Raw genomic sequence first — 15,263 nt, 5'->3', positions numbered from 1 at the left:
AAGCACTGAACTGAACGCAGATGCCGAGTAAGTCTGAAGCTACTCTGAAACTGCTAAATAGTTTGTAATCGCAATATTGCGAATACATCGGTCGCAATTTTAAGAAGCTAAGATACACTCCCAGTAGGCGTAGGCTTAGCGTGAGCAACTCTGCTAAATTCGCCTTGCGAGCGATCAACTCGGAATGAGGGCCATTGTATTTACTAATAATTTAAATAAAAACCACAGAAAACTTCTCATTTTAAAAATTTATTGAAGAAATATATAAAATTGTATTTTATTTTTTAAATAAAAAATGAAATGTAATAAAACAAAAAAGTAGTTTGTTCTTCTTTACATTCTTTTCTTGTGTAGATATCTGTGGGGGGAAAAAACATATTAAGTAAAGACACTAATGATGTCATGTTCATTCCTTTCCCAAGAACATTTGTGGAACCACACAGCCCAGCATGACCCATTGCTGGGTAGTTTGGTTCCACAAAGGTAGGCGGTCCAAAGTGGAATAGTGGTGTCAGTGGTCAGCACTTTGACACGCCTGCACTTGTGGAACCACACTGCCCAGCATGACCCATTGCTGGTCTGTGTGGTTCCACAAAGGCAGGCGGTCCAAAGTGGAATAGTGGTGTCAGTGGTCAGCACTTTGACACGCCTGCACTTGTGGAACCACACAGCCCAGCATGACCCATTGCTGGGTTGTGTGGTTCCACAAAGGCAGGCGGTCCAAAGTGGAATAGTGGTGTCAGTGGTCAGCACTTTGACACGCCTGCACTTGTGGAACCAAACAGCCCAGCATGACCCATTGCTGGGCTGTGTGGTTCCACAAGGGCAGGCGGTCCAAAGTTACTTGAATATATACATTGAAACATGGCTTTACTCACCTTGGTACGCACAACATGAACTATGCCGCCCACTTCAATTTTCCACCCAATCCTATGAATAAGCCAAAAACAAACACTAGTGAATAGTAAATTCACACAACAGTGAAAGCCTATTGTACACCAATACAAAAAGGATTTTTTTGGTAAAAAAAAAAGTGGTATCAGAATAGCTCTTTGGCCCATCATACATGTAGCCACAAGGAGCTTTCATCTGTTACCACACGCGCCCGCATACATGCCCACGCATGTATGCCTAGACATTAAGCTCCTTGGTAGTACCCGGTCACGGGTGGGGGAGCCGAACACATATAAAACAATAGTAAGAAAAAAAACAAACGAATGGGAGGGGGAGAAAGGGATACATGAAAAACATAACAGTAAATAAAACAATACAACCGGGCTTATGGTGGTTGTCCGTCCGGATCCTCGTCTTCCTCCTGATGGGGCGTCGATGCCCTGGGCGGCTGGGGAGTGGGTTGACTTGGCCTCGGTGCCCGTGCGGGTGTAGATGTTGCGGCCGGTGTTGGTGGTGGAGGCATCTAGTGGGTGGGGTACATCCCTGTATATCCTTGGTACAGCTGTGACCGTCTATACCAGGATGGTGGTGGAGGAAGGGAAGGAGGCGTCTATGTGGCTTGTAATGGCAGAAGTGGTGGATCACCAGCGTGTTGATGAGCTAGCTCTGGGAGCTTACCGTACATCATCTGCAGTGTGGTTGCGATGATCTGTTGGCTGGATGCCGAATGTCGTTGGCTCTCCGACATGTTGTCAACGCTGTGTGCCAGGCATGATGTGTTCTCCACCAGCCTGTTCATGGATGTGGCCAGAATGTGAAGGATGTCCATAGTCTCCCTGTGATCTTCTCTTCTGGTCTTTTGCATTTCGGCCGTGCTGTCGGCATGAGCCTTTTGCATTTCAACCAGACCGTTTGCCATCTTCTCCATTGTCCTCTCAATGGCGTCCAGTCTGGTTCCAACGACACTCGTGTAAGTATCCTGGCGGGAAGTAATCTGGGATGCCAGGGTGTGTACCCTCTGAACATTTGAGGGATCCTGCCCTTCCTGTACGTCTGCCACCAATTGCATTTGTGCAGCTAAAAAGAAAATTAGACATTTTTATACACATTCATACATTTGTTTGAAGGCTCACAATTCGATATTTACTTACACAGGGATGTAGAAACAGCAGGCTGCTGCACTTCCACCTCGTCATCCTCTGACGAATCCTGTAGGAGATCCGGCCTGTAGAACGGACCAATCCCCGACGCAAGTCCTCTGCTGGTCCGTGGCATCTCTGTTTGCAATAGAAAAAAAAAATTAAAGTTAATAAACTATAAAAAACTGGTGCACCCCCCCACCACCCCTCCCATCCCCCCCAAAAAAAGTAAATACAAACCTTCTCCATCCTGAGGTGCCGCTGCTCCAGGAGCTTCGCTTGTCCTCAATTCTGGAGACTTTTCAAGGGTCCGGCTGGATACTTCTGCACGGCTGTCTTCAAACCCAAGAAAAGTCTCATCCGTTAACCCTGTAGACTCAAACAGTTCGGGTGATGGGTCCACAAGGGTAGTGTCTTGTTGAGGCTCTTCGGTCACAGTACCAGAGCTCCTGGAGAGATGACGATCTGGTGATGGCCTGCGCGCAGGAGATGTAGTTTGGCACCCATCTGGTGGTGTGGTCGCCGACGGTGTCTGGTGCACAGGTGACGTTCTGCGCGCTGTCTGGCACGCAGGTGATGGTATGTGCGCTGACGACGTCTGGCGCGCAGGTGACTTTCTGCGCGATGATGATGTGTGGCGCGCAGGTGATGATCTGCGCGCTCCCGATGCTTGCTGCGCAGGTGATGGTCCGCGCGCTGCTGTTGATGCCTGGTGCACAGGTGATGGTCCGCGCGCTGGCGATGTCCTGCGCGCAGGTGATGTCCTCTGGGCAGGCGTGTCTGTGGAAAAAAAAAACACATTAGCAAATACAAAAAAAAATAAAATTTAGTACAGCTCATCTGAATGTATTCTTACCATCAGGCCTCCTTTTGGACTGCTTGTCTCCCGCCGTCTTCCGTCTTCCGGGCGGTTCTTCCTCCTAAGGAAAGCCAGAAGGACGGCTAGAGTCCACACCTCCGCAAACTCCTTCGACCATGGCAGGGTTCATGCGCCTTCTAATAACGTTCTCCCAGGGTAGCCACTTCAGATTGAGAGCCGGACCACCTCCTGTAGCTGTCTCATGTCGGCGCTGAATCCCCATCTTCTTCTTGGTCTGTCTGCGGCAATCACTGTACCGCTTCATGCAGTTTCTGGTACTCCGGCGGTTTCCAGATACTGCAGTGACTTGTCTCGCGATGGCATCCCAGATGTTTCGCTTGGTCTTAGCTGCTGTGGTCTGTGCCCTTGGTCCATACAGAACGTCGTAGGACCTGTCGACGCCATCCACTAGGGCACAGTTTTCCGCCCCAGTGTATCTGGGTCCACGCGGCTTCTTTGGTCCTGCATCTTCACCAGAGGCTTCCTCCTCCGACTGCTCCTCTGGCTGGCTTCTTGCCTTTAGGGATTAAAAACAAACAAACATGCATTTACTAAGATCGGTATGTACCTGTGAGTGTCAGTATCCCTGGCAGTGCGCAAAGATACCTGTAGGTGTTCATGGCAGTGCGCAAACTAGGGTGTGTCAAGTTGGATGCTATTGTGTCTGCAGGTGTTGTCAGTAATTACCTTTCTAGGCTTTTTCTTTTTCTTTGACTTCTCCATTTGGTCCCTTGACGACCGCAGCTGGTCACTGCATGCCTGGTCGGTCGTATCCTCCTCCTGGGTCGGCTCCCACTCCTCGTTGCTATGCAGGGACAGTTCTTCTGAGGGGTGGGGGGAAGGGGGGGATGGGGCCCGCTTGTCCCTGGACATCTCTGTTGTAAAAAAATATATATATATTTTTATAAATTTAACACACATTACAAAATTACATGCAACCACACGTCATGCTGCTGGGACCCTAGTTCTCAAGCAGGACCAAACACACATAAAAAAAAAAGAAAACAAAACAAAAAACAGCCAAATAAGCCAAAACCCCCGTACAAGCATCCCTGCACATACTAGAGGTCAACAATGGCTGACACACAAAATGGCTGACACACACAAAATGGCTGTCACACACAAAATGGCTGACACACACTGTCAACCCAAACAAGCCAAAAAGCATCCCTGCACATGCTGGAGGCACACCAGTGCTAAAAATAAGATTTTACTCACCGGTAAATCTATTTCTCGTAGTCCGTAGTGGATGCTGGGAACTCCGAAAGGACCATGGGGAATAGCGGCTCCGCAGGAGACTGGGCACAACTAAAGAAAGCTTTAGGTCACCTGGTGTGCACTGGCTCCTCCCACTATGACCCTCCTCCAAGCCTCAGTTAGGACACTGTGCCCGGACGAGCTGACATAATAAGGAAGGATTTTGAATCCCGGGTAAGACTCATACCAGCCACACCAATCACACCTTATAACTCGTGATACTATACCCAGTTAACAGTATGAAATACAACTGAGCCTCTCAACAGATGGCTCAACAAAAACCCTTTAGTTAACAATAACTATGTACAAGTATTGCAGACAATCCGCACTTGGGATGGGCGCCCAGCATCCACTACGGACTACGAGAAATAGATTTACCGGTGAGTAAAATCTTATTTTCTCTGACGTCCTAGTGGATGCTTGGAACTCCGAAAGGACCATGGGGATTATACCAAAGCTCCCAAACGGGCGGGAGAGTGCGGATGACTCTGCAGCACCGAATGAAAGAACTCAAGGTCCTCCTCAGCCAGGGTATCAAATTTGTAGAATTTTGCAAACGTGTTTGCCCCTGACCAAGTAACAGCTCGGCAAAGTTGTAAAGCCAAGACCCCTCGGGCAGCCGCCCAAGATGAGCCCACCTTCCCTGTGGAATGGGCTTTCACTGATTTAGGATGCGGCAGTCCAGCCGCAGAATGCGCCTGCTGATTCGTGTCACAGATCCAGCGAGCGATAGTCTGCTTAGAAGCAGGAGCACCCAGCCTGTTGGGTGCATACAGGATAAATAGCGAGTCAATTTTCCTGACTCTAGCCGTCCTGGAAACATAATTTTTCAAGGCCCTGACTACGTCCAGTGACTTGGAATCCTCCAAGTCCCTAGTAGCCGCAGGCACCACAATAGGTTGGTTCAAGTGAAAAGCTGATACCACCTTAGGGAGAAACTGGGGACGAGTCCTCAATTCTGCCCTATCCATATGGAAAATCAGATAGGGACTTTTATATGACAAAGCCGCCAATTCTGATACACGCCTTGCCGAAGCCAAGGCCAATAACATGACCACTTTCCGCGTGAGATATTTTAGATCCACGGTTTTTAGTGGTTCAAACCAATGTGATTTTAAGAAACTCAACACCACGTTGAGATCCCAAGGTGCCACTGGAGGCACAACCGGGGGCTGAATATGCAGCACTCCTTTTACAATGTCTGAACTTCAGGTACTGAAGCTAATTCTTTCTGGAAGAAAATCGTCAGAGCCGAGATCTGTATCTTAATGGAGCCTAATTTTAGGCCCATAGACACTCCTGCTTGTAGGAAATGCAGAAATCGACCTAGTTGAAATTCCTCTGTTGGGGCCTTTTTTGGCCTCACACCAAGCAACATATTTCCGCCATATGCGGTGATAATGTTTTGCAGTTACATCTTTCCTGGCTTGAATCAGCGCAGGAATGACTTCCTCCGGAATGCCCTTTTCCTTTAGGATCCGGCGTTCAACCGCCATGCCATCAAAACGTAGCCGCGGTAAGTCTTGGAACAGACAGGGCCCCTGCTGCAGCAGGTCCTGTCTGAGCGGCAGAGGCCATGGGTCCTCTGATATAATTTCTTGAAGTTCTGGGTACCAGGCTCTTCTTGGCCAATCCGGAACCACGAGTATCGTTCTTACTCCTCGCCTTCTTATTATTCTCAGTACCTTTGGTATGAGAGGCAGAGGGGGGAACACATAAACCGACTGGTACACCCACGGTGTTACCAGAGCGTCCACAGCTATCGCCTGAAGGTCCCTTGACCTGGCGCAATATCTTTTATAGCTTTTTGTTGAGGCGGGACGCCTTCATGTCCACCTGTGGCCTTTCCCAATGGTGTACAATCCTTTGGAAGACTTCTGGATGAAGTCCCCACTCTCTCGGGTGGAAGTCGTGTCTGCTGAGAAGATCTGCTTCCCAGTTGTCCACTCCGGGAATGAACACTGCTGACAGTGCTAACACATGATTTTCCGCCCATCGGAGAATCCTTGTGGCTTCTGCCATCGCAATCCTGCTTCTTGTGCCGCCCTGTTGGTTTACATGGGCGACTGCCGTGATGTTGTCTGATTGGATCAGGACCGGCTGGTTTTGAAGCAGAGGCCTTGCCTGACTCAGGGCATTGTAAATGGCCCTCAGTTCCAGAATATTTATGTAGGGAAGTCACCTGACTTGACCAAAGTCCCTGGAAGTTTCTTCCCTGTGTGACTGCCCCCCAGCCTCAAAGGCTGGCATCCATGGTCACTAGGACCTAGTCCTGTATGTCGAACCTGCGGCCCTCTTGAAGATGGGCACTCTGCAGCCACTACAGTAGAGATACCCTGGTCCTTGGAGACAGGGTTATCAGCCGATGCATCTGAAGATGTGATCCGGACCACTTGTCTAACAGGTCCCACTGAAAAGTTCTTGCATGGAACCTGCCGAATGGGATTGCTTCGTAGGAAGCTATCATTTTTCCCAGGACTCGCGTGCAATGATGCACCGATAACTGTTTTGGCTTCAGGAGGTCTCTGACTAGAGATGACAGCTCCTTGGCTTTCTCCTCTGGGAGAAACACTTATTTCTGGTCTGTGTCCAGAACCATCCCCAGGAACAGTAGACGTGTCGTAGGAACCAGCTGTGACTTTGGACTGTTTAGAATCCAACCGTGCTGTTGTAGCACTTTCCAAAATAGTGCTACCCCGACTAGCAACTGCTCCTTGGACCTCGCCCTTATAAGGAGATTGTCCAAGTACGGGATAATTAAAACTCCCCTTTTTCGAAGGAGTATCATCATTCCGGCCATTACCTTGGTAACACCCTCGGTGCCATGTACAGTCCAAACGGCAGAGTCTGGACTTGGTAATGGTAATCCTGTACCACAAATCTGAGGTACTCCTGGCGAGGATAGTAAATGGGGACATGCAGGTAAGCATCCTTGATGTCCCGGGATACCATGTAATCCCCCTCGTCCAGGCTTGCAATAACCGCCCTGAGCGATTCCATCTTGAACTTGAATTTTTTTATGTATGTGTTCAAGGATTTTAAATATAAAAAAGGGTCACACCGAACCATGCGGTTTCGGTACCCCAAACCGTGTGGAATAGTAACCCCGTCCTTGTTGAAGTAGGGGCACCTTAAGTATTACCTGCTGGGAATACAGCTTATTAATTGCCTCTAGCACAGCCTCCCTGCCTGAGGGAGTTGTCGGCAAGGCATATTTGAGGAAACGGCGGGGGGAAGACATCTCGAATTCCAGCTTGTACCCCTGAAATACTACTTGAATGAAACAGGGATCCACCTGTGAGCGAGCCCACTGATCGCTGAAATTTTTGAGACGGCCCCCCAATGTACCTGGCTACACCTGTGGAGCCCCCGCGTCATGCTATGGACTCAGAGGAAGCGAGAGAAGAATTATGATTCTGGGAACAGGCTGACTGGTGCAGCTTTTTCCCTCTTCCCTTGTCTCTGTACAGAAAGGAAGCGCCTTTGACCCGCTTGCTTTTCTGAAGCCGAAAGGACTGTACCTGATAATACAGTGCTTTCTTAGTCTGTGAGGAAAACTGAGGTAAAAATATTTCTTCCCAGCTGTTGCTGCGGATACGAGGTCCCAGAGACCATCCCCAAATAATTCCTCACCCTTATAAGGCAGAATCTCTATGCGCCTTTTAAAGTCAGCATCACCTGTCCAGTGACAGATCTCTAATACCCTCCTGACAGAATGGACATTACATTCATTTTGGATGCCAGCCGGCAAAATATCCCTCTGTGCATCCCTCATATATAAGACGACGTCTTTAATATGTTCTCATGTTAGCAAACTAGTATGTTTGACAGGGTCACCGACCACGCTGCAGCAGCACGCTCTGCAGGTTTCAGTCTAGTACCTGAGTGTGTAAATACAGACTTCAGGATAGCCTCCTGCTTTTTATCAACAGGTACCTTCAAAGTGGCCGTTCCTAAAACGGCAGTGCCACCTATTTTGACAACCGTGTGAGCGCCTTATCCACACTAGGGGATATCTCCCAGCGTAACTTATCCTCTGGCGGGAAAAGGTACGCCATCAGTAACTTTTTAGAAATTACCAGTTTCTTATCAGGGGGAACCCACGCTTTTCACACACTTCATTCATTCATCTGATGGGGGAACAAAACACTGCCTGCTTTTTCTCCCCAAACATAAAAACCCATTTTTAGAGGTTAATGTCAGAAATGTGTAACACATTTTTTATTGCCGGGATCAAGTCACGGATGTTCCTAGTGGATTGTGTATATGTCTCAACCTTGTCGACACTGGAGTCAGACTCCGTGTCGACATCTGTGTCTGCCATCTGAATGAGCGGGCGTTTTTGAGCCCCTGATGGCCTTTGAGACGCCTGGGCAGGCGCGGGCTGAGAAGCCGGCTGTCCCACAGCTGTTACGTCATCCACCCTTTTATGTAAGGAGTTGACACTGTCAGTTAATACCTTTCACCTAACCATCCACTCTGGTGTCGGCCCCACAGGGGGCGACATCACATTTATCGGCATCTGCTCCGTCACTATATAAGCCTCCTCCTCAAACATGTCGACACAGCCGTACCGACACACCGCACACACACAGGGAATGCTCTGACTGAGGACAGGACCCCACAAAGCCCTTTGGGGAGACAGAGAGAGAGTATGCCAGCACACACCAGAGCGCTATATAATGTGGGGATTAACACTATAACTGAGTGAATTTTCCCCCATAGCTGCTTGTATATACAATATTGCGCCTAAATTTAGTGCCCCCCCTCTCTTTTTAACCCTTTGAGCCTGAAAACTACAGGGGAGAGCCTGGGGAGCTTTCTTCCAGCTGCACTGTGAAGAGAAAATGGCGCCAGTGTGTCTGAGGGAGATAGCTCCGCCCCTTTTCCGCGGCCTATTCTCCCGCTTTTTTCTGGATTCTGGCAGGGGTATTTACCACATATATAGCCTCTGGGGCTATATATTGTGGTATTTTTTTTTGCCAGCCAAGGTGTTTTTATTGCTGCTCAGGGCGCCCCCCCCAAGCGCCCTGCACCCTCAGTGACCGGAGTGTGAAGTGTGTATGAGGAGCAATGGCGCACAGCTCCAGTGCTGTGCGCTACCTTGGTGAAGACTGATGTCTTCTGCCGCCGCTTTTCCGGACCTCTTCTTGCTTCTGGCTCTGTAAGGGGGACGGCGGCGCGGCTCCGGGACCGAACACCAAGGCTGGGCCTGCAGTCGATCCCTCTGGAGCTAATGGTGTCCAGTAGCCTAAGAAGCCCAAGCTGGCTGCAAGCAGGCAGGTTCGCTTCTTCTCCCCTTAGTCTCTCGCTGCAGTGAGCCTGTTGCCAGCAGGTCTCACTGAAAATAAAAAACCTAATTCTATACTTTCTTTCTAGAGGCTCAGGAGAGCCCCTAGTGTGCATCCAACCTCGGCCGGGCACAAGATCTAACTGAGGCTTGGAGGAGGGTCATAGTGGGAGGAGCCAGTGCACACCAGGTGACCTAAAGCTTTCTTTAGTTGTGCCCAGTCTCCTGCGGAGCCGCTATTCCCCATGGTCCTTTCGGAGTTCCCAGCATCCACTAGGACGTCAGAGAAATAGGAGCAAAAAAACATGTTTGGCAAATAAACGACATGACATGTCAACCGCATGGCCGACACAAACTTGCTCCAAGTCACCCCAAACAAGCCAAAAAGCATCCCTGCACATGCTGGAGGTACACCAGTGCTAAAATAGGAGCAAAAAAACATGTTTGGCAAACAAACGACATGGCATGTCGACCGCATGGCCGACACAAACTTGCTCCAAGTCACCCCAAACAAGCCAAAAAGCATCCCTGCACATGCTGGAGGTACACCAGTGCTAAAATAGGAGCAAAAAAACATGTTTGGCAAACAAACGACATGACATGTCGACCGCATGGCTGACACAAACTTGCTCCAAGTCACCCCAAACAAGCCAAAAAGCATCCCTGCACATGCTGGAGGTACACCAGTGCTAAAATAGGAGCAAACAAACCTGTTTTAGCAAACAAACGACATCACATGTCGACCACATTGATACCGACACGCACTAAAATCACCCCAAACAAGACAAAAAACATCCCTGCACATGCTGGAGGTACACCAATGCAAAAGCATGACCCAAAAAGTCATTTTAAGAAAAGAAAAAAATGTGAAAAACTACCCCAAAACACAAAACTCCCCCCCAAAAATGCAGCAATACAAGCAGGAGCTATACACATACCTGCACACATATATATACATACCCCAAACACCCCAAAGACATACCCCAAACACCCCATGTACACCTCATGGCAACCCCCACTACACAAACACATACATGCAACACCAGACCCACATGGTACTTACCTAAAAATGTAGAAATAGCTCCAAAAACGACTCTCCTCCGGGGTAACAGGTATCCTCCTGTCTGTCCTGGATTAAAGCCTGCTGGGTGTCCAAACGATACCACAGCAAACAACCAATTTGCTAGCTCTGCACCTCCACACACCTCTCTGCAGGTTCACAAAATGGCTGCTGAGCATGCAGCAAACAAGCCCTAATAAAGGGCTGGAAACGGCGGGAAGTCGAATTCAGGACGCCTACTACTCGACGATTGGTCAGTTATTCGACAAGGGGAGTGTCGAATCCGTTTTGTATTGCATATGGTGAATTCATGGTCCCGGCGGGAGGGCTGCGGCTGTCGAGTACATTCGAATTTTAAAACTGACGAAGAAAAGGCGCAATTCGTCCGGAATTGCATATACCCGTCGGCCGACCACTGGTGCAGCCACAGTCCCCGACGAGCTGAAAAAGACATGGAAGATATTCCCGCAGCCATGGAACCCAGGCCTTTCATGGATTCTACCATAAAACCTGCAGAATCATGTATGTTGCATAAATACAATGCAACGTCACCCCTAGCCATCGTATCCAAATCCTCAAGTAAAGTAGCCAGCCACTTTACTATTGCCTTTGCAATCCATGCAGTAGCAATAGTGGGACGTAATATGGCCCCTGAAGCAGTATACATTGATTTAAGCGTGTTATCAATTTTCCTATCAGCCGGCTCCTTTAAGGCGGTAGATCCTGGAACAGGTAAAACCACCTTCTTTGAGAGTCTGGACACAGAGGCGTCAACAATCGGCGGGTTTTCCCATTTTTTCCTATCCTCCTCAGGGAAAGGAAATGTCACCTGGACCCTTTTAGGGATCTGGAATTTTTTCTCAGGGTTTAACCATGCTTTTTCAAATATAGCATTCAACATCCCTGATAGCCTCTATCAACAATTGCACCCCCTTTGCAAGAGATGCGGACCTCCGCAACACATCCCCATCACCATCTGTAGTGTCAGAATCAGTATCCGTGTCGACTTGTGTGACATGCACAAGTGCACGTTTGTGGGGGTATATAACGGCATGTCCTGAGGTACCAGAACCAGGCCATACTGCCATAGAGCTCTGTAATACCTGGGTTGCAGATTAATTACTTGCAACCCTGTCAGAAATCTGAGAAATCCAAGATTTGATAGAGGAAAACCACTCTGGTTCCCTTGCTGGTATCTGTGCTAAACCAGTGCTATCCTGATTACATGGAATGGGATCATCCTGGGAGGATAAATCCTCTGCAGCATATGACACAGTGTCCCTGGACATAACTAAAGGAGACCATCAAACACTTCACACACACACAGGCAGGGGCAGACAGAGGGCAAGAGAGACACAGAGATCGGAGCCAACCCACACAAAGTGCTTTCAGCAAAGGGAGACCCCTTGTCAGCGCAGACAGTATCCCTTAATAGGATACACAGTCGGTTTACAGCCCCCCCTCCCCCTTCTACAGCCCCCTGGCACCGTGTACTGACAGTTGGAGCTGACAGTTGGAGCTGCTGTGGAGGGACCTGTTCTTCCATCCAGCGCTATGCAGGCAGGAAAATGGTGCTGGAACGCTGCTGGGTCCGCTCTGAGGAGAAGCTCTGCCCCCTTAATGGTGCTGTCTTCCCGCTCTTCATAGATTATACTGGCCTGAGGTAAAACTTGCTGGCTGAGATCCGCGGACCCCGACAGACTTGTGGACCAGTGTTGGTGTAAGCGCTGGCTCAGGACGCCCCTCACAGCGCCGCACCATGTGCCTCTGAACCTTCACAGGATCGCAGTTAATACTGCTCTCCCTCCCCGTTGCCGCCATCTTCACACCGGCCCCCCGCTTGCTAGGGGAGTCGGTGTCTCACTCACCACTCTTCAGCACTGTAAGGGGTTGGCGACATGCTGCTGGGGCGAGCGGTCCCCTGTGGTGGAGAGCGATCCGACCCCTCTGGAGCTCAGTGTCCAGTCAGCGGAGACAGTGGCACAGACCCCGCAGGGTGGACACTGCTCCCCATCTTAGTCCCTCGTTGCAAGCAGGCTGTTGCCAACAGCCTCCTGTAAAAAAATAAACTCTAAAAATAATTTTAACTAGAAAAGCTCTGTAGAGCTCCCCTAGCTGTGACCGGCTCCTCCGGGCACATTTACTAAACTGAGTCTGGTGGGAGGGGCATAGAGGGAGGAGCCAGCCCACACTCTCAAACTCTTAAAGTGCCAATGGCTCCTGGTGGACCCATCTATACACCATGGTACTAATGTGGACCCCAGCATCCTCTAGGACGTAAGAGAAATAGGGAATAAGAGAAAAGGGGCTGAAAGAGGAGGAGAGATGGAGAAAATAAATAGGGACTAAGATAGGATCAAAGAAAGAGAGTGCTGAGAATTTAGAGACAAGTGGAGGGGGCTGAGGGAGAGGTGAAGACACAGAGGGAAATATAGACACTGAAATAGTTGGGGCTGAGGGACAGTAAGATACTAAGGAAAAATCAGAAATGAGAAAGTTGGCTGAGAGACACGGGGGGAAAAATAGGGACTTAGAGAAAAGAAGCAAAGGGAGATTAAGAGACACTGAGGAAAAATAGACACAGGGGGAGATGGTATGGCTGAGAGGCAATGCAAGGGGGAGATGGTGTAGCTGAGAGACGCAAGGGAGAGATGGTGTGGCTGGGAGATGCAAGAGGAAGATGATGGTGTGCTGAGAGACAATGGAGGGGTCAGGAAGTGACATAGGGGCACAAGTCTCCTTGAACCGCTGTTGTATGAAGATGACCTTGTTCCTACACACACAGACATCTTCCAGACAATGTGATATCCTACATGAATATTGAATACAGACTGAAGATGATGTCTTCCCAGGGAGGATACACTTCTTCAGAGATTTACCTTTTGTAAGAAACCATCATATAGGTAAGGTGCATATAGAATGTAAAGGAATGTTTCCAGAGTGAAGAGAGATGAGACACGTCCCATTTCCAGTGACCACGCCCCTTCCAGAATATGTCAGCGCCCATTTTGTAGCACGCGCAGCACAGTTTTGGAGTGAGTGTGTGTGTGTGTGTGTGTGTATGTGTGTGTGTGTGTGTGTGTAGGGTCGGACTGGCCCACAGGGGTACAGGGGAAACCACCAGTGGGCCCCACTGCCTGAGGGCCCACTCTTTTCTTTAGGTATCAGTTTCCAGACTGTGCACTTGTATTATGCATGGTAGATATGTTGCATTACACTGCAAAAGACAATTGTGTATTTCAGTACTATGTGGAGGCTGGCCACACCCCCTTTGTAGGCTTGCCACACCCCTAAGTATGGGCCCCTATCACTGCATTCCACCGGTGGGACCTTCATGCCCCAGTCCGACACTGTGTGTGTAGGGGTGTGGCGTCATTCATCATCTTGCCCTGGGCGCCTCTGACCTTAGTTACGCCTCTGACCCTTATATCTATTTTTCTTTATTATATGTATAGAAGTTTAAATATCCAGAATCTGGGAAGATATTGTCATCCAGCGCAGTGGATATGCAGTTGTTGTTTTTTTCCTTTCTATTTTTGTTCCCAATATTAATTTTTTTGTATAATCTGTTTTTATTGAAGATAATACAGATACAAATCGGTGTAATGGGCCCTACACACTGGCCGACATGACTGCACGATATGAACGATCTCGTTCATTAATGAACGAGATAACGTTCATATCGTGCAGTGTGGATGCTTCAGCGATGAACGATGCGCGGCCATGCGCTCGTTCATCGCTGGTCCCCCGTCGGCTGTACATGCAGGCCAATATGGACGATCTCGTCCATATTTGCCTGCAGTTCAATGCAGCCGGGTGACGGGGGAGTGAAGAAACTTCACTCCCCCCGTCACTGCCCCCCCGCCACCAGGTCGCTCGTCGGCCGTATCTGCCGTCGGGCAGTTCGACGGCGGATCGGCCAGTGTGTAGGGCCTATAAGACAAGAGAAAAAACATTATCGAACACATAGAAAATAGCAGTACACATCAGTGCACAGCAGTACACACAGAATCAGAAAAATGTGTCCAATATCGCATAGGTCCATATTAACATATATTAAAACAGGGAAACAAGAAAGAGGAAGAGAGGAAGATAAGAGGAAGAGAGAATATGACCAAGAGCCGAGAATGCATTAAAAAAAAAGGATAAAAAATATCCAAGTATGAATATCAATGACGTATTATCAACTCATCATTTCAGAGAAGAGATATAAGTTTTGTAGGACTCAGAGGATTTATATTCTATCCACGGTAGACATACAGTTGTAAACTCGGTTTGCTCATCCCTACAACTCAGTAGAATATCCTCCATACTCATATAGTAATCTAGTCTAGAAAACCAGGTGTTCCGAGTAGGGGGGCTAGTGGATCTCCACAAAGTGGGGATCACTGCATGGGCAGCATTGCTAAGATGTCTCAGTAGCGATGTCTTGTAAGTGGACAGAGGCATAGAAGAATGATTCAGTAGCCAAAAAGCTGGATCAGAGGGGGCTGGGGCATGGAGGATATAACACTTGAAACAGCTATTACATCGTCCCAAAAAGCTTTAATGAGAGGGCAAGTCCACCAAATGTGCAATAAAGAGCCTAAGTCTTTATGGCACCCCCAACAAGCGGAGAAGAGAGGGGTGTCTGTACCATCTCATCAGTATTTTATATTGCGTTTCTCTTACTTGCACACAAATGAAACTCCCATGAGTCTTGAGAAATATAGATTCCCACTCCCTATCTGAAAGTGAAAGGTTCAGGTCCCTTTCCCATTTTTG

At 48.7% G+C, this 15,263-nt stretch overlaps 1 protein-coding gene across 1 annotated transcript in view; it reads right to left on the bottom strand.

Annotated features, from left to right (window-relative positions):
* Positions 1 to 233: 233 nt before the first annotated feature.
* Positions 234 to 15,263, bottom strand: part of LOC135050695 (myb-related transcription factor, partner of profilin-like) — a 50,433-nt gene continuing 35,403 nt past the window's right edge. Inside the window, exons 3-8 of the mRNA XM_063957099.1 lie at positions 3,580 to 3,767; positions 2,890 to 3,409; positions 2,274 to 2,813; positions 2,046 to 2,171; positions 879 to 1,971; positions 234 to 358 (exon numbers count right to left, since the gene is read on the bottom strand). Coding sequence (XP_063813169.1) covers positions 2,954 to 3,409; positions 3,580 to 3,767 — 644 coding nt within the window. The 3' untranslated portion in view covers positions 234 to 358; positions 879 to 1,971; positions 2,046 to 2,171; positions 2,274 to 2,813; positions 2,890 to 2,953. The remainder of the gene's footprint in view (positions 359 to 878; positions 1,972 to 2,045; positions 2,172 to 2,273; positions 2,814 to 2,889; positions 3,410 to 3,579; positions 3,768 to 15,263) is intronic.

This window comes from Pseudophryne corroboree, chromosome 2, assembly GCF_028390025.1.
Source record: "Pseudophryne corroboree isolate aPseCor3 chromosome 2, aPseCor3.hap2, whole genome shotgun sequence".
Taxonomy (NCBI): domain Eukaryota; kingdom Metazoa; phylum Chordata; class Amphibia; order Anura; family Myobatrachidae; genus Pseudophryne; species Pseudophryne corroboree.
Note: the sequence above shows the minus strand (reverse complement) of the source record. Positions and strands in the feature narration are given on the sequence as shown.